The sequence below is a fragment of the Xiphophorus couchianus genome, chromosome 5 (assembly GCF_001444195.1).
Source record: "Xiphophorus couchianus chromosome 5, X_couchianus-1.0, whole genome shotgun sequence".
Classification (NCBI taxonomy): domain Eukaryota; kingdom Metazoa; phylum Chordata; class Actinopteri; order Cyprinodontiformes; family Poeciliidae; genus Xiphophorus; species Xiphophorus couchianus.
Genome location: NC_040232.1, coordinates 40,903,045 through 40,929,928, shown reverse-complemented (window position 1 = coordinate 40,929,928; position 26,884 = coordinate 40,903,045). Strand labels below are relative to the sequence as shown.

Below are 26,884 nucleotides of genomic sequence, written 5' to 3'. Positions count from 1 at the left end.
TCTTCAGAGGACATGCTGTACATCTTAGTATCAGGAGGCAATGAAATGAGATGCACTACTAAGACAACAGGAGCAGTAGCTCTGGACTGTCTATACATTAAGTGTGTTTGCTTTGTGCCAGCGGGAGAAAAACAATACTGAGCCCAAACGTCATTTGAAATCATTTAGAATGTCAGTTTCACAGAGAGTCATGACAACAGGAGGGTTTGAGTTCCCAAAGTCTGTGATACTGCTGGATAATCAGAAAAACTGGACTGCTAACATTTTTCTATATTAATACAATTATACGTATATATAAAGAATAGCAGAACTAAGATATTGTTTTAGAGTCCATTTGTTAGCACAAATTTTTAATGGGCGATTGTTCAATTTTGCATTTTCCTATCCCCCCAAAATATGGAATTCTTAGTTTTCCTCTTTTTTTTCAACCATTATTTCCCATACGTGCTCCTTTTGCTGTCTTTATATGCAAAAATATCCAAACGTCCTGGTAGATTATTCTGTTGTATTTTATTTCATTCGGCTTGATTTTCTTGAGAAGGTGTAGGATGTTGTAAGTTTGCTTTCTTCTTAATCTTCTGGTTTCCTTTTCTTGCCTAGTCACTCCCAACATGTTTTGAGAATTCAAAAGTAAAGAGTTTCCACTTTTTTGAGGACTTTTTCCCCCATTTGAGCTTTATTAATAAACAATAGAAAACAACATATTTATTTGGTTAAATAGAAAATGTGTGACATCATTCACAGAACTAAATTCTGACTTCCGCCACAACAAAATACCGCATACATCCGGTTCCGTCCAGCGCCATTTTGATGAAACAGCGAGGAGACGAGCACCACGGACCAACGAGATGGATTTATGGATTTAAACCGAAAAAACATCTGAATTACTTTCATTTCTGTTGGGAATATTACCGTCGAAGTTAACCATTTTCTCCTTAATCGTGTAACTGACGGATTTAGAAGATTATCTGGCTGCCGACTGGGGTGTTACCGTTAGCTGTTAGCTTTTGTTAGGCCGTTGGTGTTTCATAATGTGTTGAGTAGCATGCTAGTTAGCATTTATACGCATCTAACGACACCAGAGAGACATTTTAGGGTCTGGTAGTGTCTAAAAAAAATCTTGTGGACTCCTTCGGAGGATTTCTCTGAATTTTTGGGACTTTTTTTTTTTTTTTTTTTTTTTTTTTTACAGGGCCCGGTAGTCTTTAAAAAAAGGAACTGCACCAGAACGACACTAAATAAGACTGTTGCTCAGGAAAGTCAAGGCCCGCTGCTAGCTGCCTGAGCGGCTTGTGGCGCTTTGGGTTTCCACCAAGGACAATTCACCAAGGACTTGGCCTCATTTATATCAGTATCGTAAAATTTACTGTGCTGCATGAGCTCTTTTGGATTTGGTGGCATTACAATGTGTTTTCATGAACTTTGGTCTCGTACGTCGTACATTTTTCTGTGGCACTTACTTGATATGGACTCTGTCGTCCTCTGCGAGCTGAGCCTTAATACATTTTAGCCCTTTCTCTTGTCAAGAGTGTTTCAACAAACTGGAAGAAGGTTTACCAATTAAAGTCTAAACATTTAGCCTCATGTGTTCAGTGTTGACGCTGTTTTTTATATAACAGATCTGTTTTTTCCCTTATCTTGTGCTTGATTGAGGTTATAAGTAGACCTGTAAAAATGTCGTGTGTTCACTATAAATTTTCTTCCAAACTGGACTACAACACAGTCACGTTCGATGGACTGCACATTACACTTAGCGAGCTTAAGAAGCAGATTATGGCTCGGGAGCGCCTCAAGGCCACAGACTGCGACCTGCAAATCACCAATGCGCAGACGCGAGAAGGTATTCTATTTGCTGACACATTGCACAATAACTGAAAAAAAATGATTCTGTAAGATAACAGGATGGAAGAAAACTCATGTGTGTTTTATGCTTTAATGTAGTATTGAATAAAAGGCGTAAAGTGGCCTACAGGTTTTTGATATGTATTTGGGCAGTTGATGTGATTATTCTCTGTACTGTTGTTAAAAGTGGCTTAATATTGGAGAACTAATTTATCCTAATGTTGATGAGGCAGGAGTGGAGAAAGTAGTTGTAAAATGCTCTTTATGTTTTGTTCCACATCTTCAGTTATTTTAGTTAAGAGCCTTTTGAGGGCTACTTGAGCCCCGACCTAATCAGACATTAGGCCAAACTGCTTCCTGCACTTGGATATTATTTCAGTCATAAAGTCCTCCCAGTCTAACAATGTTAACATTTCTTTTAAAGTAAGCGCAAAATATCAACATTAACTGTCTCAATAACCACTGTACTATTCATATTAGATGCCATTTGTATTTGTTACACGGATAAAAAAAATATATTAAAACTTAAAATCAATTTGCTGCTTCACCAAAGTGAACCAGTATCTCATATCAACACATTACCATTTTCCAGTGTCCATATACTAGTTGGTTAGCTATTAAGGGTTCACTGATTGTGATTTTCTGGCCAATCATGATCTTTTAATTTTGACTGACTACAGATTTTTAGATTGAATTTTTTTTTCTGTCTAAAAATGTTCCCCTATGTTTTACTTATGTTATCTACTCCACTGAGCAGAACATTGAAAATTATTCTGTCATCAGTTGTCCAGGTGGCTATTAAGTGCCCCCAAGGTGGATATGAGTTGGTGCATGGACAGCACAAAACATACCAGCAGCTATGGTTCCTTTTTATTTTATTTTTTTTAGCAAGGAAAGAAGTTTTGTATGTAACAACACAGGAGCGAAATGACCAGAAAGATACAGAGATCTATATTTTTCAATCCCAGTTCTGCACATATAGTTGATAAATGTCTTGGATGTCACAGGATTTAGAATTTTAATGGTGACTTTGTGTTTTTTAGAATACACAGATGATGAGGCCCACATCCCAAAACACTCGTCTGTCATCGTCCGCCGCACTCCGATTGGTGGAGTAAAGCCTGCTGGCAGGACGTTCATTGTGTGCGTATTTTTGTATTCACTAATCAATGTTTTAGCTTTGAGGAAGATATTTTCTTTAGCTTTCTGATTCATAGCTAACTTTGCTAATGTTTGCTGTTATGCTTTTGCAGAGATCGTTCTGACACAGCTGTGGTTGGATCTTCTAGACCCGTATGTAAAACAAACCCAGAACAACACTTTGTCCTCCTCCTCACATCTCTCTCTCCCACTCTATCTGGCTTTAGTCACTTCTCTTGAGAACATTATGTCAACAGAAATCCAGTTGAATATTCTGTTCACTTGTTTCCTATATATTAATTTTGTTGTTCTTCAGATTATTACCTTGTTATTTGACGTGTTTCTTGGCAAGTGGCTTGTTGAAGTCACCACAGCTGAAATAATTTGTTACTCTAAAAACAGTTCCTCAGTTCTATTTTGGAAATAGCAATTTAATGTAAAGGGTGACTAAAGGCGATGGCGTTAAAGAACCAAATCAGCCATTTTGTTTATATGCATTGAAATGACTGTTGCATTGTTGCCACATTATAGTTTTCACAAAAGATTGAATCTTTCCTGTGTTTCATAATGAAGTGGATTTGTAGCCTGCTTTATGACCAATGTTTTAAGGTATTTGTAAGAAAAATTGTGGTATTTTTGTATTGATAATTTATTGTCATTGTTGATTTCTGTGAACATATTTTATCTGGTTAAGAACTTAAGGAATTAAAGTGTGCCTGAGATCTATTGTTATTAATTTTGATTCCACTTTAAGGACTGAAGTTGTGTAAGTTGAGTAGATCTATCAGGTTTTTTTTTTGTTCAGGAAGTTTTTTGTGCATAAACATATATCTGTTCAAATGGTTTCCCATAACTTATCTGTCACTTTTGTCTTGTACAATTTCATCACAAATATATTCATTCCGCCTTGCTTTAAGGATGGTCTGCACATACCCCCTTTAGACCTTCGAACCCTCAGTTTTACGCAGCTGAGCTTTTAGCTTCTAAGATATAGTTTTTAAACAGCTAATTTTGAGCTGATTTTCTTGACTTCAAGAAAATCTGGACTTGTTGAGATTATTTTTACAAGGTGATCCTGATGACGCTCCTTTTGCTAAGATGCTGTAATCTGTTCTCGAACCTGTGATGTTGTGAGATGAATGCCCTGATTCTGGAGGCCTTCCATGGTTACTGCAGAGAGAGGTGGAATGGTGTCGTGTGTCCTGTAAGCTGCAGAACCTGTCAATAAAGTTCTTCAGTGGTTCTTTGTCAGAACCACTTGCACCAGATCCCTGTGTATTCGCTCCAAGGCATCCTACAGTTTTTTTAAAAATAATTTTTTATTCTTTTGCTGGTGCCCCCTACTACTCATGTGCCATTTGTTTATGGACAGCCTTTTTAAAAGCAGGACAGAACAAACTAAAATTTTTGTCTGTATTTTAGATTTACTTTTAACTCTGAAGTAGATACTTATGATGCTGTCCTTTCTGTAGTAGATGAAGCCTGTTTTTAGGGAAAGCTTAAAAGATGCAGTTTTCCGTGTTTAGTCTTATTAAAATAAGTTTATATTTTAGTCTCAAAAGCTCACATGTTAAATTGACACCAATTCTTCAATTGTTGAATTGGTTGGGACGATTAGCCAGATGAAAGAACTCTGTAGACTGGGCCTGGTGTATACATGTGCAGCTTCATGGATATGCCTTTATTCTTTACATTAAATAGAGCTTATGTAGCAGAAATGATTCAACCTCATGTGGCATCATAGTAAGAGTAAACCTGATTATGTTTACCAGACCTAATTATGTTGATTGCTTTCTTCTGATAGAAACCCATAAATGATACATATCTGGCAGATTATCACAAGTTTAAAGAAATGCACTTATGAAAAAATTAGCTAAAATTAGTTTTTTTTTTCCTTGGTGTTTTTACTGTAAAACTTCTGATACTTCCAAAGGGAATAGAAGTGCCTGCACTAGGGACAGATACCAAAAACACAGTTAAACATTTTGTCAATATAAACTATTTTGGACAGATGTTTGAATCAAATTTTGGAGAAATCTTGAACAATAAGCCCCTGCACATTATTAATAATCAATGTCCTGGTTTGAACATTTGATTTGCTGCCTAAGTGTTATGACAATATGCTGATGATGTTGTGAAGACTTGAGTGGACTGGACACAGATGTGGTGAACTGTCTGTGCTCTCATCTTCCAGTGTGTGTCGGCTAGATAAGTTAACATTTTTAATCTGTATACTATTGATTTTCCTGCAGACGGACTCTTCTCCTTCTTTGACTCTCGCTCAGCTTGCTAAGGTACATTCTTCTTTTTTAAATGTTTTTCAAAGATGTTTGTGGTTAGAGTTAAGGAGAGTTTAATATTTGCTTTTTGGTTCAATGTTCACGTCTTTTCATTATGCACTTTAGACACCAAACCTGGTTGATGCAAATGCTTCAGAGGAGGACAAGATTAAAGCCATGATGACTCAATCAAACCATGATTATGATCCAATAAAGTCAGTAAATTGATGTTTTTCTTTACTAATCAGGCTGTCCTGCTTGTGAATGTTCTACATAAATGTTTTGTGTAGACATTCACTTAAGTCAATTTCTCTTAGTTACTCCAAGAAAGCCATTGGACCCCCACCGGCTCATTATACCTGCTTTCGGTGTAACAAGACTGGCCACTACATCCGGCATTGCCCCTTGCTAATGGTGGTAAACATTTTAGTTGTAATAATCAATAGTATTAACTCTTCAGCACATGTCTGATTGCTAAGAGTTGAGGTCTTATCATGCTTGTAATGACAGTAGATTATTTATTTTTTTCTTTTGTTAGGTACAAGATAAAAGTGTGGAAGGTCCCAAACCAGTAAGGATTAGTAAGGGGATACCGCAGAGCTTCATGGTGAAAGCTGACCCAGGCGCTAAGGGAGCAATGTTGACCAGCACTGGAGAATATGCTATACCTGCTATAGATGCGTAAGTAATGAGGTCATTTTTCTTTCTCCAAATATTTTCTCTTGTCTCACAACACAAGACTTTTTAAAATAACAAAAATTGAATCTCGATTGACAGGGAGGCCTATGCCCAAGGAAAAAAGGAACGACCTCCGTTTGTTCCCCACGACCAGTCGTCATCTGAGGATGATTCAGACCCGATCCCCGATGAACTCCTGTGTCCGATCTGCAATGACCTGATGACTGACGCTGTAGTTATACCCTGCTGCGGAAACAGTTACTGCGACGACTGTGAGTTGTTGAGTAGTCAGCAATACATCTTATACAAGTGACACTAATCATTTAAAACAACCAGCTATTACTCAGTTTAGAGATCCGATTTTATTTTTCTTCTCACCATTAAGTTGTGTGTTTAGCCAAGGTTGAAATGCCTTTATCCTGCACCTCGTCTCTTGTTTAAGTGAATCTGTTTAACAGAGTAAAGAATCACTCCGGTTTTTATAAAATAAAAACTTGACTGTTTTGAATGAGATGAAGTTTTAATGGCGCTTCATTTACAACATGTTCACTTCATTTATTTTAAAATGAACTTTAACCTTTTCCAGACTAACTACATAAGGGCTTTTAATAGTGTTGGTCTTAATCTGTCATGATGTATTGTTGAAGGGAATCCAGTGTGGGGAAAACCTGTAGAAAGAGATGAGCTCTGAAGTGTCTTACTTTGAACATCACAAAGAGAAATTATTGTTAACAACCTGTCCATGCATCCTTAAAAAGTCTTAAAGTTTTGAACGCATGTACCAAATGTTTAGTCCTTACAATGTTTTAAGTTAATCAAAAATGTAAGGTAGCCTTTAATACATTAATCACAGGTCTTAAATTTTGTCATGACAGGACTAAATTATCTTGTATATTTTATGTTTTTTTTTTTTTTTCTTGCGGGGCTTTTAACAGTCAGAAGTTGTAGTTGCAATGACATCGTCATTGCGTTCTGTGACTTGAAATACCCTTGCTAGCTGGCTTTTTTTGCGTCTGCCATGAGTAAGTGCATATGTAACACCATGTCCACTTACTGCCAAGAGCCACAAGCACCACAGAAATGTTTTTTTTTTCTGTGCTTGATTTTAATAAAACGGGATTCCCAATCATCCCCTATATTCATAGTTTTTCGGTCTTAAAATACATTCAAGCTGGCATTGAAAAGTCTTAAGAATCATACATTTTGCTGAAAATGTTGAGATACCCTGTTTAAACCTCCATGGTGGCCTGCTTATTTCCAGGTATCAGAACTGCTTTGCTAGACTCAGAGGAGCACATCTGCTATAGCTGCAAACAGTCGGATGTTTCGCCAGATAATCTCATTGCCAACAAGTTTCTTCGACAGGTGATTTACTTTTCTAAAGCAGTTTTTGGGTGAGCTTTACTCTTAGAAGTGATTTTTAACGTCCTGGTTTATTGTAGGCTGTGAACAACTTTAAGAATGAGACTGGCTACACCAAACATGGCCGGAAGCAGGTCCAACACGCAGCTCCTCTTCCTCCTCGTCCTCAGCTGGTCAGACCTTTGCTGTCTAGACAACAGGATCCCCTCCTGGCCAATGCTGCTCATCCTGCTCCAGCAATATCTCCTAAAATGGAAGTCCCGCCCCCTGCACCTCGTCCTCTTGCTACTGCTCCTCTGGTGTCTGCTCCTCCTCCTGTTTCCACTGCCGCTCCTGCTCCTCCCGTTTCTACCACTATTGCTGCTCCACCCATTTCCACCACCTCTGCTGCTCCATGTGGTCCTGATGGCTCATCAGCTCCTGTGACTCCAAGTCCTTCTCCTCCTCCTCCTGCTGCTGCTCCTGCTGCTGTTGACCATGAGGAGGCGTCACCAGTTGCTGCTCCTGTTGTTGACCTCCATTTACCTTTGGTCTCAAACAGCCAGGGTGAACCACCCCCTCCAGGGTAAGTGTAACTAAGGATGTTTGGTTTTCAGCTTGTGTCCTCAAGAAGCAAAACTTCTTTTCAATCATTTTGTTTTTTCTTTAGGGAGTCCCATCCAGAAGCTCCGGTAAAACGAGCTTCTTCAGGAACACCTGAAAGACCTTCACAGGTGGGCTTTTGTGAAGAAGGTTGAATCTACAATACATATTGTTGTTCATTTTCTGAGCTACTGATCAATTTACTCAGTGCTTGTAGTAAACACAATAACACAGCTTAAGGTTCTGAATAATAGATTGAAGGTAGAGGTTTATTACAGGGTTATCGTTCTCTGATCTGTAGCAGTCATCCTCTGATATTGATGCATATTTCTTTTTGTAGGAACTATAATAAACATACATAAAACAAACTACTACAGTCTTTCGATATTGGACTTGTAATTAACATCAATTTGTCCTTCAGAAGTTTTATGAAACATCCACAAACTGGAGACTTGTTGCAGATTACTCCTTTCAAACACTAAAACTCTGGGAATAAATGACTAAAATCTAAGCAAATGAGTGAAATAACCTGTACATGGTGACTATATGCTCACTATCGAACATAGTTTCATTTTTCAAGAGCTTTTAACACTTTATTTTCTTGCTTAATATAAACATCACATTGTTAATGGTAATGGTTTCTTTTAGGCTATTCTGCTGTAAGAATTAGGGATGCACAGATAAATCGGCCGATGTTTAATGTGAAGCCGATTTTATCCATCAATCTTATCTACTTCAGTAAAGGTCTAAAAATCAGCCTCTGTCTTCTCTTGGTCTGCTGTGAGAGAGGTTTGACTGACAAACATGCACATTTGCAGACATGATGTGGTCATGTCTGCAAATGTGCCTTCAAAAGTTTTTCTTATTGTGCAGCCCTACTTCAAATGTAAATTTAGGATAAAGCATTTAGATTTACATGTAAGCAGAAACTCAACTGAAAATGACAATCTATAAGCTGTGAAATGTCTTAAATATTTTCCACAGAGCTACAGTTTACCTGTTATTGGCCACTTGCCCCCTTCAAGACCAAGCCATCCATCAGGTTTGAAGTATTTTATTTGTTACCATCTTTTTAAATATTTTAAGAAGATTGTTTTTATCTAAACCAAATCTATGCTCTCTTAGGTCACCAACCACGATCCAACCAGTCTCACCGAGGAGGAAACAGACACTGGTAAGACCGCTCCACCAGTGCGCTCCAGTCTCTTCCATTTGTATAGGAAGCTTCCCTCATCCTTTTTTTGTTTTTTCAGGTACAGAAGCAGAGGAGAGCATCCCTCCTCTCATGTGCAGAGTGCTCCTGCTCTTGCCCCTGCCCCGCAAGTCTACCCAGCTGCCCTATACCAACCGGCACCACAGACCTACATTCCCCAGTACAGCGCAGGGCCAGGTCTCATTCTGCCTCCTGCTATTAGTTTCCAGCCTCAGCCTGTTTATGCCCCTGGACCACCTGGCCTTAACCCCCCCTGGGTCGCTCCTGGTGCCCAGCCCCCTCTCATGCCATTGCCTCCATCCCTGCCACAAGCCCCTCTCTCAAAAGAAGACTTCTACAGACAAAGGCACCATCGACAGGACAAGTACGTGTTTGGTTTTTGCTTTGCTGCTGAGTAATTGTTTTTTAAACTCCAGTGCTTAGTAGAAGATTGACATGAATGAAAGCAGTAGAAGATAAAATGGTATGATGACTGTTTCTGTTCCCTGCCATTAACAGAGTTACGTCTAAGCTGGATGAGTTCACTAAAGATTTTCATGAAGAACTCATGAAATACAGAAATGCATCAAAGAGACGAAGACGGTCATATTCCAGGTAAAGTTTGTGGAAAAAATAGTTACACTGACTCAGAAATACCTTTACCAAGGTAAGGGTAATCTTATTTATATAGCACATTTTCAGCAACAAGGCGCTACAAAGTGCTTTACAAGAATTAAAAGGAAATACAAACAAAAAAACAAACCAAAAGAAAGGCAAAAGAAGAAAAAGCTAACAATTTTGATCCAAAGTAAATAAACTAGCAGGATAAGTAAAAATTCTGAGTAAGTTCTGGGGTAACTACCGTATTTTCCGCACTATAAGGCTCACCTAAAAACCTTCAATTTTCTCAAAAGCCGACAATGCGCCTTATAATCCGGTGCGCCTTATATATGGACCAATATTGAGCCACAACAGGTCTTGCAACTACGCTAAGCAGCCGCCGACTTCATTTTCCCCCGTAGAAGAAGAAGCGCGCGGTGCATGCTGGGATATATGACTGCGCGAAACAGTCATATATCCTAAGCATTTGTGTGTTTGTGTAAAGACCCCAAAATGGCTCCTATTAAGAGACACGCTTAGGACGCAGAGTTTAAGCTCAAGGCAATCAGTCACGCAGCAGAACATGGGAATAGAGCAGCAGCGAGAGAATTTAACATGAACGAATCAATGGTGCGGAAGTGGATATATATTGTGATTGCACTAACGTTTCATTTACCGTAACAGTATCAGACTGTTTTTTACGTGTTTATTGAATCGAGGAAAAGTTCCCCTCCACTACATGTTATACCTTGCTGTTGTTGAAAGATAAACTGTGTCACGAAAATACTACGTCACTTACTTTACCTCGGGGAAAATAATAAAACAGCAGTTTATTCATTTTGGGAATGAACGAAGTTGTCAGAACGCTGGTTTGTAATCTATTAATAAAGTTTGACTGACCTGACTATTTTGTTAACATTCCCTTTAGCACAGTTCCATCTAATGGATGCATAATGTAACCCCAGCCTCTACTGTAGTGTCTATTCTATGCACCTTGTATATGAAAAAAGTTTTAAAATAGGCCATTCATTGAAGGTGCACCTTATAATGTGGTAAATACTTTATGTGCATATCCTGGGTTTTCCGTTTCAGAAAGCTGTGTATCAGCTATCCAGAGTCAACTTACTACCGCAACTTACTCCGTGAACCATCCCTGCTCGGCAGCAGGATTGTTTGAACAAACCCTAAGTTTGTTCTATATTTTAGCTGAAACCTGGCACAAGGAAAGCGTTAGAAATGAAGTGTTCTTTTCTGTGGGAGCCGTTACATGTTGGAGAGTAAATACTCTGCAGAAATCCCTGTCAGATGAGGGTGATCACGCTGCAGTTAGATGTTTTATCATTCCCGGACTAATATATTTTCTAGCGTTACTGTTTTTCGCCACAGTCAAAACTTCTGCTCGCACATCACTCATATGAAACAACGAGGACATTCTTTGTGCTGCACTTTGTTTTACTGCCAACCAGATCTTGTTAGAAAATTTACTGTAGCACATAAACTATTAATGTACAGCAGAGACGCCTATGAGGTGAATATGAATCTTACTCACATTAACATGATGAGGTTCTACCAAACACCAGGGTTTAATCCCTGGCTGGTGCTCTTTATTAAAGCTATTCTGTTTCTCTGTTATGTTATTGGTATCAGGCATGAAAAGCTTATTTTTAGGTAAATTTTATTTTATGATGGAGCTTTTTAAATATGAGCCCTCCCACTGTTGAGCTGTACATCATTGTGTCTAACATTTATTAGTAGCTGCTATTTGAATCATGTTATCTGCATTCCATTGATGAGGGTTTTTCTATATTTTCGCTCACGCTTAGTTCATGGGTAACTTGACTCAGAATGGAGTTACCTAGTTGATTTCTCCTGTTCTGAAACCAAAAACCCTGATTATCATAGAGCTGGGTAGGTTTGTTCAGAGTAACCGCTTTCTACTCGGAGCTTGTCAACTCTGCTTTCTGAAACAGGGTCCTCATGAACACGGTGCCATCCTGGAACGTGCTTCATATAGACTCGTTGCTATGGCAACTAACAACAATGCTGTTAATGTATCAGGATTCAACACCAAGTTCAAATTAAATAAATAACTCCCAACTACACAGTATCCAAACCAGAAGGAACAGTTGTCCAAAGAGACAGGAATCGAAGTTTGAAAAAGAGAAAAAAATCCCAACAAAAGTACAGAGCAACTCCAGTGTGCTGCCAATGTAGAGCGGTGCAATTCTAGAGAGAAAAAAACACATGCAAACATTTCCCACAGGGAGAACAGAACATTCAGTCCGTTACAGTATTATGTTTTCAGGCTTGATGTTTATTAAAGCCATTATAGTTAAGTGATCTGTGCAGATTAGCTACCGCTGTTGAAGCTAATCTAACACAGCGGTGGTTGATTAGCTAATTTAAACCCCTGCTCTACTGAAGATGTGTCAGTTGGTGTATAAGTTTTTTTTTTTTTAATGGAACCGAAACACAGAAATCCACATTACATTTAAATCTTAAAGTAGTTGGAGTTAAATAACTGAACTACTTGCATCGCCTCACAATTTTTTTTTAAGTAAAACTTTTTCCTGACCTTTATTTAGTTGTCGTAGTGTTGACAATTAGTAGTAAAGCATGGCATCCCTTTTCCTTTTATGTTTTAGGTGTATATTTAAGCTTAAGAATGTTATATTGACAACTAAAACCAATGGTAGTCATCGTTGCTGAGCAGCTTTTTGCTCCCTAACTGGGAGAAGGGGAAAGGATCTTGCGCTCGTGATGCCATGCTGCAGTGGGTCTATATGTTTTTCTGACTTGTTGAATAATTTGCTCTCTTTCAGATCCCGGTCCTACAGCCGTTCTCCATTCAGCCGCTCTCCATTCAGCCGCTCCCCATATTCCCGCTCCAGATCTAGATCCAGGTCTTACTCTTTTTCTCCCAGTCGGTCCCGTTCTCGCTCTCATGGCCGATCCTATCCTCGCTCCCCTTACTCCAGACGGAATGGACGGAGTTATGGACGTTCAAGGACAAGGTCCCGCTCTCGCTCGAGGTCTTATGGCTACCGGCGCTCCGGCTCACCACGTTCTCCTCTTTATCGAGCTGGAGGCTGGGATGGAGCGGAAGGCCCCAGAGTCTACAGGTCTCGAACACGGTCACGCTCCCCCGGCGGCTATCGGAGCCGCAGCCCCGGTGGAAGAAAGCCCCCTCCTCGGGAGTTACTAGCATACGAGCTAAAGGGACACAGTCCTGCTAGTCATGACCGCTGGGACAGAGAACGGTACAGACAGTGGGAGAAGGAGTATGCAGACTGGTACAACAAATATTACAAAGACTTTGACAACCAACACCCCCCTCTGCATCATCGAGGTCATGGCAGCAGAGACAGAGAGCGGGAGAAAATATCTGTGTCATCCAGAGATTATTCTCCCCAGGGAAGAGGAAGACGAGGCAAAGAGGAGAGGTGTGGGTTACCTCACAACCCCCCATCATCTTCTTCATCAGGAGCCAAGTCCAGCACTAAAATCCTGAAGTCAAAGAAAATCAAAAAGAAGAGGCCTGGAGAGGAAGCAGAGCAGCAGCAGCCTGTAGACAGAGGTGATGCTACGCCTGTTAGAGATGAGCCAATGGATGAAATATCCAACTCCAAGACTCCTCCTATCTCTTCAAGGCCCCTCCTTACAGGTAGCACTGTGATGCCTAAAGGTACATCTTCCAAAGGCCCAATTGCTTCGGCTAAACCAGCTGCCAAGTCAGCATCAAAGACCCAGACTGACAAAACAAAGAAGGACAAGGGTCCAAAAGTGAAAGCTAAAGTTAAAGTGCAGGTTGTCAAGGCAAAGAGTGAGAAGGTCAAGAAAAAGCCTGGAGAAGGAGTGGTGACTACAAAGGACACTTCAATCTCCTCATTTGCTGTCAAACTGGGTAAGACTGCCAAGACCAAGCCGGATGATGCTTCCGTCTCAGCTGCACCTAAGAAAGAGAAGTCTAAAAGCTTTGCAGTGAAACCTGTTGTGAAGACCCTTCCCATAGCCTCCCAGAATCAGTCTCTATCTCATCACTCCCTCCAAGAAAACCCCCGGTCCGGCCATGATTCACAGACCAGGAGAGATCCCAAGAGCGCTGCTCTCCTCCTCCCTGGGCACAGACCTCCACTGCTCCTGCGGCCTCCATCCCCAGTAGAGAGTCGGAGGAGGATGGGGGATGACTGTCGCTCTTTACTTGGACCCCCTGACAAACTGAGGAGAATAGATGGAGGCGGTCCAGTTCCCCACGCACACGTACATGCAAACCCCTTTCACAGAGTCCCACCCCCCTCTGACAGGCAGAGTCAGAGTTTAATTCCTCTGTCAGGGACCAGAGAACTGGGTCGAACAGATGCAGACCGAGGACCTCTGCTGGACAGTCCGGTGAGTTGCTCTCAACAGCTTCTGAGCAGAGCTTTGCGTTTGTTTCTGAACTTCTAGATGCTTCTCTGTTCCTTCATACCTGAATCTAATGAAATGATTGCCCCTTAGCATGTCATTGGCTGCTACAGAGCACTGGGAATAAGACACTCACTTGATTCTGGTGCATTGGACAGGGAATGGATCTAAATGGAAGTCAGAAAGTATGTTAGGTTTCATAAGCCTGTCCATAGTTAAATATGAACACCGGAAATATGTATTGCAACATTTGCATTTAGCTTTGAAAATACCGGATAGTAATATTTTTTGTGTTTTTTAGGTGAAATGCTTAGGGCTAAAACAATTAATCAATTCTTGAGCTTGTTGTGTTGTTAGAAGGATTTTTTTAACTGCAGATTCATTCTTTGCTACAGACATAGCAACTTTACTATCTGTTCAACCTTCCTGTTACGCTGTCTATGGCAGTTGCTAGGGCAATTTTCACACACACATACACTGCCCTGCTTAAAGAATATGCATCTATTATCTATAAATCAATGGAAAAATTGATTTTGTTGTCTTCTCTCTGCAATGAGAGAAGACAACAAACATAGAAGAGGTTGTTTTTAGAGATGCATTCATCCAATATTGATATATGTATTGGTTCCAATATAGAAAAAAATTCTAGATTGGGGATCGTGACAATGTGCTCGATACATAAGGGCAAATCTATTCTGTGTAATTTCTATCTTTTGTGCTCTGAGCAACATCATGCTTTATTATTTATTTTACATTGGCTGTTCTACTCTGAATTATACTAACAAAATATGACTAAACAAAATAAAGTTGTGTTTTTATATGTTTGGCCAAGCCTGTGAAGCTACTGGTGTATTTACGTGTACTTGTGGAGGGTTATCACATAAATTTGTAACTTATGACATTTATGTCTGTTTTATTTTTTTATTTATTTTTTCTAAGAGCTTTCAAGTCAGATTTTCTGTATCTGATTGGTATCGGCTGATACTAAACCTCAGAGATCGGTGTTGGGAATGGAAAATGTGGATTAATAGTTTTTATTTTTCACTATGACATGTTCCAGAAGCTCTTTGGTATAGTGATTAAAGTTGCAGTAGGAAAAGAAATATTTTCTACATATTTGTTGAAACTATCAGTTCTTTGTGACAGGAAGGTGTGAGCAGGGGTGAAAGTAGGCGGGTACGGTCGGGTACTGCATACCACTAAAAGATTTAGTGTGGGTATGCAGTACCGGCTAGAGAGGGGAGCGGCTGTCTGCTGTAAAGAATCAGTGGGTGCAGCCGTGAGTGCACTCACTGATTCTGAGTTACCTTTGATGTGGCGCATTACAGCCGCTACAGTTTCTGAACGTTCAATAAACGACAAACTTGGACTAATTATCTCGTTCATTTGAGAGTATGTCATTCATAACAAGCATCAAATAGGACAAACATGTATTAAGTAACAAACAAATGGCTTCTACCGCAATAATTATGTGAAATTAAATGAATTGTCTAATATATAAAAAAAAAACTAGTTTCTGGCATCTTGCTTTGAGCTCAGATTCTGAGAGGCTTTTCCTCTGTCAAACATGCTATTTATTTTTGTCTCTTATTTAGTGGAAATATTGATGTTGATACTTTCTTCACTGTTGAAATTGAGTAGCTGACATTCACAAAAGACATTGAAATAAAATCCAGTCCAACATCTGGTTTGAGGTGATTCTTTGGAACCTGTTGGAGGAAAAATATCCCAACTTCAGAAGAAGTGGCTTTATCTTAACAGAGCTCTGTGGTTCCTATCAGTATGAGAGTCAGGGTGAGGAGGCGCCATGTTAGGAAGACGAAGTGGAAGCTGCAGGATCTTCACAACAAACAGGCTTCAGAACTACTAGGCCTACTGATCATCCCTCTGTCTGGACACAGGATCAATATAACCAGTTTAAAGACAAAAATGAATGGATTATATGCCAGATATGGAAAACTGGGATGCATTCCATGCCACGATGTTCAGAATTTAGGTCTAATGGTGTCAATATTGCCAGTAGGCTGAAGGAAATATGACTCCATTTTGTAGCAATTCAAGAGTTACCCAGCTTTTATCACTAAGCCAAAAAATTCATCAGCACAGAAACTCCAAGGCACACAAAGAAGAATTTATATATATATATATATATATATATATATATATATATATATATATATATATACACACACACACACACAGTACAGACCAAAAGTTTGGACACACCTTTTCATTCAAAGAGTTTCCTTTATTTTCATGACTATGAAAATTGTAGATTCACACTGAAGGCATCAAAACTATGAATTAACACATGTGGAATTATATACTTAACAAAAATGTGTGAAACAACTGAAAATATGTCTTATATTCTAGGTTCTTCAAGGTAGCCACCTTTTGCTTTGATTACTGCTTTGCACACTCTTGGCATTCTCTTGATGAGCTTCAAGAGGAAGTCACCTGAAATGGTCTTCCAACAGTCTTGAAGGAGTTCCCAGAGATGCTTAGCACTTGTTGGCCCTTTTGCCTTCACTCTGCGGTCCAGCTCACCCCAAACCATCTCGATTGGGTTCTGGTTCGGTGACTGTGGAGGCCAGGTCATCTGGCGCAGCACCCCATCACTGTCCTTCTTGGTCAAATAGCCCTTACACAGCCTGGAGGTGTGTTTGGGGTCATTGTCCTGTAGAAAAATAAATGATGGTCCAACTAAACGCAAACCGGATGAAATAGCATGCCGCTGCAAGATGCTGTGGTAGCCATGCTGGTTTAGTATGCCTTCAATTTTGAATAAACCCCCAACAGTGTCACCAGCAAAGCACCCCCACACCATCACACCTCCTCCTCCATGCTTCGCGGTGGGAACCAGGCATGTACTGTAGAGTCTATTCGTTTACCTTTTCTGCGTCGCACAAAGGCACGGTGGTTGAAACCAAAGATCTCAAATTTGGACTCATCAGACCAAAGCACAGATTTCCACTGGTCTAATGTCCATTCCTTGTGTTCTTTAGCCCAAACAAGTCTCTTCTGCTTGTTGCCTGTCCTTAGCAGCGGTTTCCTAGCAGCTATTCTACCATGAAGGCCTGATTCATACAGTCTCCTCTTAACAGTTGTTCTAGAGATGTGTCTGCTGCTAGAACTCCGTGTGGCATTGACCTGGTCTCTAATCTGAGCTGCTGTTAACCTGCGATTTCTGAGGCTGGTGACTCGGATTAACTTATCCTCCACAGCAGAGGTGACTCTTGGTCTTCCTTTCCTGGGGTGGTCCTCATGTGAGCCAGTTTCTTTGTAGCGCTTGATGGTTTTTGCGACTGCACTTGGGGACACTTTCAAAGTTTTCCCAATTTTTTGGACTAACTGACCTTAATTTCTTAAAGTACTGATGGCCACTCGTTTTTCTTCACTTAGCTGCTTTTTTCTTGCTATAATACAAATTCTAACAGTCTATTCAGTAGGACTATCAGCTGTGTATCCACCTGACTTCTGCACAACACAACTGATGGTTCCAACCCCATTTATAAGGCAAGAAATCTCAATTATTAACCTGACAGGGCAGGTTGACCTATGAAGTGAAAACCATTTCAGGTGACGACCTCTTGAAGCTCATCAAGAAAATGCAGAGTGTGTGCAAAGCAGTAATCACAGCAAAAGGTTGCTACTTTGAAGAAACTAGAATATAAGGGGTATTTTCAGTTGTTTTACACTTTTTTGTTTAGTGCATATTTCCACATGTGTTATTCATAGTTTTGATGCCTTCAGTGTGAATCTACAATGTCAAATGTCATGAAAATAAAGGAAACTCATTGAATTAGAAGGTGTGTCCAAACTTTTGGTCTGTACTGTATATATATATATATATATATATATATATATATATATATACTTTTGTTTCAGCACCCCTAAGAATTTAAAACTACTTTCACCCCTGGACATGAGACGGATAATCTGTGAAAAAAATCGAGCCTTTCCTCCTCCCAGTTCTACCTCATAACTAATCAGAGCCAGGAGTAGGGACCTAGTGCTGTCAATCACCTCTGCTGCTCACCCTTGTTCCCTCTTATTATTGTAGAATCTATAGGTGTCTAAACTCAGAATATATAAAGAAAGATTTACACAAGACTCAGAACTCCTTCTGCTCAAGAGATTTAATGCACATCTGCTGAGCCACAAAACATCACATACACATCGTTACAGAAATCCAAAATCTCTTGACTTCTACTTCTGATGTCAGTTTTTTATAGAGTCCCAGCTCTACTGGTGTGTATTGGGAAGCCTCGACCAATGGCGTTGCTTTCCTCCATTTACGTAGACTTTCTGGCTCGTCTTACAGTGGATGTGTATTGGAAGTTCCTTGGGAATATTCAGACCTCTTGACTTCACATCTGCTCCGTTTCAAAAGTGCTATTAGTCAACTTGTTTGTTCTTTATCTGTCCAAACAGAGGTTCCTTCCCACGTCTTGAGCTCCGGCCCAGTTCCTTTGCTGGCAAGCAGGGGAAATGTCTGGCGCCAGAACTGTCTTGCACAACAGCTTAAACTAACAACTTTCCTCTTTTTAATGATTGTTATTAAACATCTCTCCAAATCTGAATTCCTTCCTGACTTCTAGGTCAGATTAACCCAGTCCATTTGACACAATACATTTATTTTAGGTTAAAACATATCTTAGTGTGAACCAACCAAACAACATAATTTTTAACTATTAATATAATTATATTCCTCTACGCTGCAGCTAGCATACCCTATAGTGAATGCTAAGGCTACTTAGCATGGCCTCCAACGATGGGTGGAGAAAGTTGTTTCTCCACCATTAACACATTTAGCAGCGAGTACATGAGTTGATTGACAGCACTCAGAGTCTCCTCTTGGCTCTGATTGGTTGTTTCTGACCAGGAGTGGTGTGTGACTTCAGATAGCAATAGTAGCTCAGGGGGGAGGTGGAGGAGATCATTTTTTCATAGATTATATGTCTCAGCAAACTGTCATGACATGATGACAGTTAAACAAATATATGAAGAATCATATTTTTACCTGTAATCAAACGGTAGGTTTTAAGGCTTATATATTGCAGCTAAGAACAAAAAAATAGTGTTTTTAGTCTTCCATGAAAGAAAACCATTTGATTCAGGTCACCAGCTGATGGCTCGGCTCTATTATTTTGAGTTCAAACCATGACTTTTTTTTTCTTGCTGTCAGGAATAATTTAGTTGCTTTTGTCAACAGAAGCCAGTGAGGAAGATCAAGCTGAACAGAGATCTGGGGAGAAGAGGCAGCAGTGAGGCAGCACCTTCAGACAGATCCCAGTCCGGTACTGAGAAATCCTCCTCTGGCTCGGATCGATCTGCTGCTCTTCACGGCTTGGAAGGAGACAGACACAGAAGTACATCAGAGGGAGCCGGAAGGAAGGAGACATCAGCATCTGTGGATAAAGGAGCTTCCAGAGAGCGACCCAGCAGCGCCGGAGACAGACAACGAGGCTCAGACAGGGAGCAGGACAGGGAGCGGGACAGAGAGCGGGACAGGCCGCCTGCTTCAGACAGAGACAAAGAATCAGGCTCCAGCAGGGATAGGGACAGACCGAGAGCATCTGAGGACAGAGATGAGGAGGGAGAGAAAGAGGTGAAGACAGAGAGAAAAAACCCCAGCAGTGGAAGTGGAGCAGCTCGTTCTGTCTCTGTGGATAAAATGACAATCGGAGAGAAATCTGCTTTTTGCAAAAAACTGGCAGATCAGGAGAAACCAAGTGGTTCTTGTAAGGAGAGGATGGAAGGTGCAGAGAGGGCTGCTAAACCTGACAGGTTGTTATACATCTCACTTTGCTGCTTGTCACACAGTTGTCTGTTCCCATGCCTGATAGAAACCATAACTTATCGGTTCGTCCTGTGAGCACACTTGTTGCTGGATGTAATTATATTCTCTCTCTTCCCAGGAGCCGGTCCAATGACAGAACAGAGAGGAGTGGCCTCTCTGGAGACAAACCAGCTGTTACTCAAAGAGAAGGTAATTGGGTGCTCTCTGAAGTCACTGTGTAAGAGATAACTTACAGTGTGAGTAAGTTTTATGAGTTAAGTGTTCATAACATATTTTTTCTGCTGTCTGACAGTGATCAAAGAAGACCAGGAGACGGCTGTGAAAAGCAAACCCGGGATCAGTCGGAAGGCTCTGCCGAGCCATGTGTCTTCCTCCACCAGGTCAGTCTGTTCTACTTCTGTTTCCACTAAATGCTTTGGTCGTTTGAACTAAATGTGCTCTAAATCCAGAAATTTCTGGGTTCTGAACTAGCTTTTTTGGTGCATTTGTTACAGCTTCCAATTAAAGGGTAGAATCCTGTAAAAATGTTCAAACCCGTTTAGTTTTTCCAAATTTGGTCATGTTGAATCTCAGGTTACATAATATGTTGCAAATTTATTAATATTACAATGTCACTCACCACATAATATACATACATGTTGCAAAAAAACACCTGGACTGCAATAAGCGTTAGCTAGTTATTTAAAGTGCCATACGTACAACTAAAAGAAGGCTCCGAGAGAACGGACTCTGAAATTCTTCATAACTTGGATACCGAAGGCATCTTCATAATTTCCACCTCCAGCTCAGCGGCTGGAGGTGGAAATTGAACGAGCACACAGGACCGTGTCTATGGAGTCCAGACCAGGTGAACCACCTCGTGCCACCCCAAGGCCCGTCCTGATTCGTCTTCTGCGATTTCAAGATCGAGAGAAAATTTTCGCTTTGGCTAAAAAGAGAGGAAATGTCTGCTTCGACAACATGAAAATGAACTTTTTTTCCTGATATGAGTCCAGAATTAGCCAGATTCTGCAGACAGCTCGTCCCCACGCTGCAAGCAATAAATCAGGAAACAGCCCCTGCTACCTGATCTATCCTGCATGCCTGAAGGTCCAACTGGGCACTTTTTTCGACACCACAAAAGAAGCCTTTAAATTCATCAACAACCTGGCACAACAGGAGCAGCAGGAGTCCACAACCTGTGATCACTGACTATTAACACAGAAACTGGAGCAGAATGGATTGTTAAGATGATTAACACTCATGTGTCATCAGGTCTATTTCTCCAGAGACTGAATCGGATCCATTCTGGCGGAACAGTGATGCATCCTGATCCTTCTAATTACATATGGCTTATCGTTATGGTTTACCAGTCTTTTCTGTTTTATTAGTTAGTGAATGGTATTATGTGGAGGTATACGGGTTAATAATGTTTTAATCTTTTAAAAGTTTGGAATATTATTGCTTACAGTTCATTGGTTTGCCAATCTTTCATTACAATGTATAATTGCCCATAAATCTGGGTGGCCAAGGAGTGTTTCTCTGCTGGCTAAAATGTGTATTCCAAGGGGAATATGATAGCGTGTTTTTTTGCTGTTATAAATGTTATGAGAGCTTGTAGGTTCAGCTCATATGTTACTTTAGAATGAGGGAGAGGCAAGCACCTTTGAGTCAACACACTAGGTTTATGTTTGGTTGCCAGGATGTCGAGCTGGCAATCGAGAAGAATGGCGAATGTTAAATGTTATTGTCTTTCCCTTTTGTATCCTCCTCCCAAAAAAACCTTTCCTCTATCAGAGAGACGAGATGGAGCAGGATTTGCTCATTATGGCTTGGTTGGTTACCTAGAGAAAGAGAAGAATTGCTGGTTGACTTTTCATTATAGCCAATGTTAATATTAAGTCCATTGAAATTAGTAACATTTAATGTCAAAGGAAACATTTAATGTCCTATAAAAAGAAAGAGTCTATACTTACCTGAAAGAATTTAAACCTGATATCCTTTACTTACAAGAAACACATTTATCTGACATGGAGCATAAAAAGCTAAAAAGAGATTTTTTTTTTTCTTCATTTAGTTCAAAGTCAAGAGGAACAACAATTTTGCTGCATAAAAACATTCCTTTTGTTGCTACTGAAATTATATCTGACTCTTCAGGTAGATATCATAATCCTGGACTTTTATGAATATATATGCACCTAACTATGACGATAGTCTATTTATGCAGGAGGTTTTTCTTCAGGTCTCCCAGTCACCAGGGTTTCTAGTGGTGGGAGGAGACTTAAACTTCTGTTTAGATACTGTGCTTGACAGATTTCAGACAGACCCTGTCTCCTCTCCAAATCAGCTAAAATAACAATCTCATTTATGGAAGATTTAAGTTTAACAGATACCTGGAGGCGGATGCATTCACAGGATAGAGATTATTCATTTTATTTGCATCCACACAATGGATGCAAATAGATAATTTTTTGATCTCCAGTCAGATATTTCATCGAGTGATAGATAGTGAATACCTTCCAAGATTACTTAGTGATCACTGTCCATTGGTGATGTTGGTGTCTATCCCTGACAAGGTAGAAGAAAAGTACAGATGAAGGGCCAAGAGGGACCTTACACTCTTAAAACAACCTGAATTCTTTACTTTCATTAGGGAACAAATTAATTTCTTCATTTTAGCAAATAGTTCATCTGTTCCAAATATTTTTACTTTTTGGGAGACATTAAAAGCATTTCTGAGGGGCCATATCATATACTAAAGGAATAAAGAAGAAATATAAAGTTTAGATTTCTAACCTTGAGAAAACATACCAAAATGCCCCAACTAAGGAAAAGTACAGAGAACTGGTGAATCTGAAACTAAAACACAACACTAGGCATACATATCAAGCAGAGAGAGCAATAATTAGGTCCAAACAAAAATTATATGAACTTGGAGAAAAGGCACCAAGTATTGGCATAGCAACTTAAAGCTGAGGAAAATAAACAAACAATTAACGCTATCGAAACCCCCCCCCAAAAAGTTAGAATGTACAGTACAGACCAAAAGTTTGGACACACCTTCTAATTCAATGAGTTTCCTTTATTTTCATGACATTTTGACATTGTAGATTCACACTGAAGGCATCAAAACTATGAATAACACATGTGGAAATATGCACTAAACAAAAAAGTGTAAAACAACTGAAAATACCCCTTATATTCTAGTTTCTTCAAAGTAGCAACCTTTTGCTGTGATTACTGCTTTGCACACACTCTGCATTTTCTTGATGAGCTTCAAGAGGTCGTCACCTGAAATGGTTTTCACTTCATAGGTCAACCTGCCCTGTCAGGTTAATAATTGGGATTTCTTGCCTTATAAATAGTCATGAAAATAAAGAAAACCCATTGAATTAGAAGGTGTGTCCAAACTTTTGTACTGTATATCCCAGGGAAATGAGGCCTTTAAAAAGTAATGTTCTGATCTTTATACATCACAATCTCAGGAGGATTTAGATGAAATTGAGTCCTTTTTATCCTCCATTGATTTGCCTTGCTTATCAGGGGACATATAACCAGAAAAATAATAAAATAGAACTAAAGCAGCTTGATGCTTAAATGCATCAACTATAAACCCATCTTCAAGGAATAATTTTGCTCCAGTCTGGCTTAATAATTTTTTTAAAATTATGTGTTTTCTATTATTATTATTTTTTTAAATGATGATTATTTTTCTAAAATCAAAAACAAGCATCGCTTAGCCCGGATGGGGGGGCGAGGAAAGCCTGGCAGGCCACCAGGCTTAGAATACACTTGGGGAAACCCTGCATAATTATAAAATGAATGAAAACATGGTTTTCTAAAAGAAAAATAATTTGCAACATGCATTTGTATTTAGCTCCTCAATCATGGGTGTCTTTTGGAACCTATGGTAATATTATCTACCAATATTGTCTCAAATTTAGCTTCATTTATCTTCTAATCAGCTCTTTACAATTTCTCATCTTGATTTTTTTTTTTCTAAAACTGTTTAAAACATGTGCCCAACTTTCTTTCCTGTTTGGTTTTCAGGATGCTATTCTCTAATTTTCTCCAACAAACCTCTGAGGCCTTCATAGAGCAGATGTAATTATACAAAGATTAAATGACTATTGTAGTTTGGTGACTTCTGAAGGGAGTTTTATTGTGGGTATGGGTGCACCAATAAATCTTCCCCAATTTCCTTAACTTTGTGTGATTGGATATTGGCCTGTACTTGGGAGCAAGTAATTAATTTTGTTAAGAATGACAACAAAATGATTGTGTTGATCTTTTTTTTTTCAGTTTTTCCACAAGCTAAACCATTGGCCCACTAACACACTGGCCAAGTGGGCTGGGAAACATATACAGACTACAAGATGTAAATGCACACGCCACACATAGTTATTGGTTCATATCATTCTTATGGCACTCTCATTGCACACCTCTGAAAGCACGACTGTAGGTTATATTTGTGGTTCGCATTGAGCACTAGCACTGTGGTGGTGCAGTATTCTCCGAAGAAATATGATTCTTCACAAAGTCCATATAGATGTGATACCAATGAAGCTTTTCTGCTAGAACACCTTCCAAATCATCCAGTCTAAGAGAGAGGAGGTAAACTGCAGAGGCTCCAGTGGTGTGATTGGTGTACCTGCGTCTTCATGCCGTGTTCAATAAATGATCTATAAAACTGTATTTCAGGAACAACTGCTCCACAGCAAACACCATACTTAATAAAAACAAGCAACACTTAGCCTGGCAGGGGGTCAAGAACTTATTTAGGGTTCATACATTTTAAATCAAGGTTTTAAAATGAATACAATTGGTTACTTCTATAAGAAGAAGAAGGTAGAAATTGTGGGAAGACGATCATTTCAATTCAGACTTGTCATATATTTTCGCTCTTAAAAACCTGTTAAAGCTTTTGAAATGTTCCAAGTCCTACATTCAGTTTAACATTTCCTTAAATGTTTTCCAAAAGGTCGGCTCCAGAGAGAAAGCTCGAATCAAACAGAGAACAGAAGAAGAGTGTAACGTCTAAAGCTGCTGAGCTTCCTCCAGCCAGCCCTGTGAGGGGCCGCCATCACAGCCCACCCCCCATCCCAGCGCAGGAGCTGCCGCTCATCCAGCCACCGCCGCGCTCCAAGTGGGAGAGAGACGACGACGACGACGGACAGGAAGACGATCCCAGCCCACCGACCAAGGACCCTTCACCACTGGCAGAGAAAGGCCGAGGCAGAGAGGGACACCATGACGCAGCCAAGTCTGTTAGAGCTGAAGCCCAGGAGGCTGTGAAGGAGGAGAAGAAGGGAGCAGTCAGGGAGGAGAAGAAAGGGAAGACACAGAAGGACGAGGGGAAGGCTGGCAGGACTACACAGAAAGATTCAGACAAACCACACAGAGCAAAATTTGTGAGGGAGGAGAGCAGAGGAACCAAAGAGGAGAGAAAATCTTCAGCTAAGGAGGAGGAGAAGAAATGTGGAGGAAGAGAGGAGGGGAGGGGAGGAGCAGGGAAGGAGGACAGAGCTGCTGGAGGAGGACGGGAGGACAGCCGGAACCCGGAGCCCAGGAGACAACGTCTCTGCTCAGACCTGACCCGCGAAACAGACGAGGCGTCCTTTGTCCCAGACTACAGCGAGGGGGAGGGTTCGGAGCCAGAGAGGGGGCGGAGCGGCAGCCCCACCCCGTCCCCCACCCGGCCCTCCTCGTCACTTAGCAACCACAGCGACTCGGCCACCACCGCCGACAAGAAGAAGAAGAAACACAAGAAGCACAAAAAACACAAGAAGCACAAAAAACACAGCAGCCAGGACAAAGACAAGGAGCCCAAGCAACACAAGAGCAAACAGAAGAAGAAGAAACACAAAAAGAGCAAAGACAGGGAGGTGGAGGAGAAACAGGAGGAGGAAGCTCCATGCTAACACCTTTTCTATGCTCATCCCAGTAATGTTTGTAAAGGAAAAACATTCAGTTCCACTATAAGTTAATTTTGTGGAGAAGTGTTTCAGGAAGAACTGACACTTTCTACTGGATCGCTCCAAACACAAGTGTTGTCTGTAGTTGCCCTTGACAACACTGCATCAGGATGGCTGTTGGGGTCTGTGCTATTTTTATGAACCAGTCAGTGAGCAGAAGGAACATGTTGACCACAGCAGTGGGTGCAAATGATAGGAATAATAGCCACTGTTCTCAGGGATGAGACTGCTGCTCCGCCGGCTTCGGTTGGTCTGTACAGAGATTTGCTTTGCATCAGTTCTCCGTTCTTTTGGCTTTTCAAGCAATCTGTCTTTGCTTTATTTGCATTTATTTCCAGAAGACTCTGCTAGGAGTTTTGCATGTTTTAGCACAGTTATTTGAGAATTATAATTCTCACCTTAAATTTTCTTTTTCGTTTATACGGGAGTTCATGTTTTATCAAAGAACGAATCTACATGAAACACCTTTTCCATCCAATTTAATCAAAAGAAAATAAGTTGCCACAAGGAAATGTAAATAATAATAAAAAAACTTTAAAAAGTCCTGTGGAAGTAAAACATTGTTTAGCTTAAACTTACAAAATTTGTGGTATTAATGTGAAAGCTGACGGTTGTGTATTCAAACCACACTGGACTGTGTAAATCAAGGATGTTTATTTAATGATGAATAAGTTGTGAAGTTTTTTTGTTTCTAAGGTACAGTTGCTACAGCAGAGAATGTTTATGTGGATGAACTGGTGTGAAAATGAGGATAACTGTTCTTTCAAATAACATGTTTCAGTTTTAATAAAAAAGTGTTGAAATCAAATTATTTTTAATCTGCTGCATTGAACATAAGACGATGGTTACAACCTGGATTATTTATCCATCTCATCTTCCTCCTACTTGTTCATGACAGAGCAGGGAATGCCCAAATATGGACACTCCACAGATAGGTTTGTGGTGACAGTCAACACGATAAACCAATAGAAACACAAAATTGTAAAAATATTCAACTGGAAGAATTGTTTCCTAACTAGATTTGGTTTATTTTCATATAAAAATCTAA

The 26,884-nt window shown here is 40.1% G+C and overlaps 1 protein-coding gene across 3 annotated transcripts; it reads left to right on the top strand.

The window, feature by feature from the left end:
* Positions 1-770: 770 nt before the first annotated feature.
* LOC114145493 (E3 ubiquitin-protein ligase RBBP6-like) lies at positions 771-26,644 on the top strand. 3 transcript variants are annotated; one of them, XM_028019097.1, is made up of 20 exons: positions 771-1,840; positions 2,886-2,985; positions 3,096-3,135; positions 5,235-5,276; positions 5,388-5,476; positions 5,579-5,675; positions 5,800-5,942; positions 6,039-6,211; positions 7,201-7,304; positions 7,382-7,866; positions 7,951-8,014; positions 8,868-8,925; positions 9,009-9,057; positions 9,137-9,460; positions 9,595-9,690; positions 12,498-14,064; positions 19,295-19,869; positions 20,001-20,071; positions 20,175-20,262; positions 24,843-26,644. In XM_028019097.1, exons 1-20 carry the CDS (start codon positions 1,675-1,677, stop codon positions 25,780-25,782), a joined length of 5,271 nt encoding a protein of 1,756 aa, XP_027874898.1. In that variant the 5' UTR covers positions 771-1,674; the 3' UTR covers positions 25,783-26,644. The 3 variants fall into 3 exon arrangements, with proteins under 3 accessions (XP_027874898.1, XP_027874897.1, XP_027874900.1); XM_028019096.1 differs by having other exon boundaries at positions 5,579-5,678; XM_028019099.1 differs by lacking the exons at positions 5,235-5,276; positions 5,388-5,476; positions 5,579-5,675; ... (12 more) ...; positions 20,175-20,262; positions 24,843-26,644 and having other exon boundaries at positions 773-1,840; positions 3,096-4,250.
* Positions 26,645-26,884: the final 240 nt, after the last annotated feature.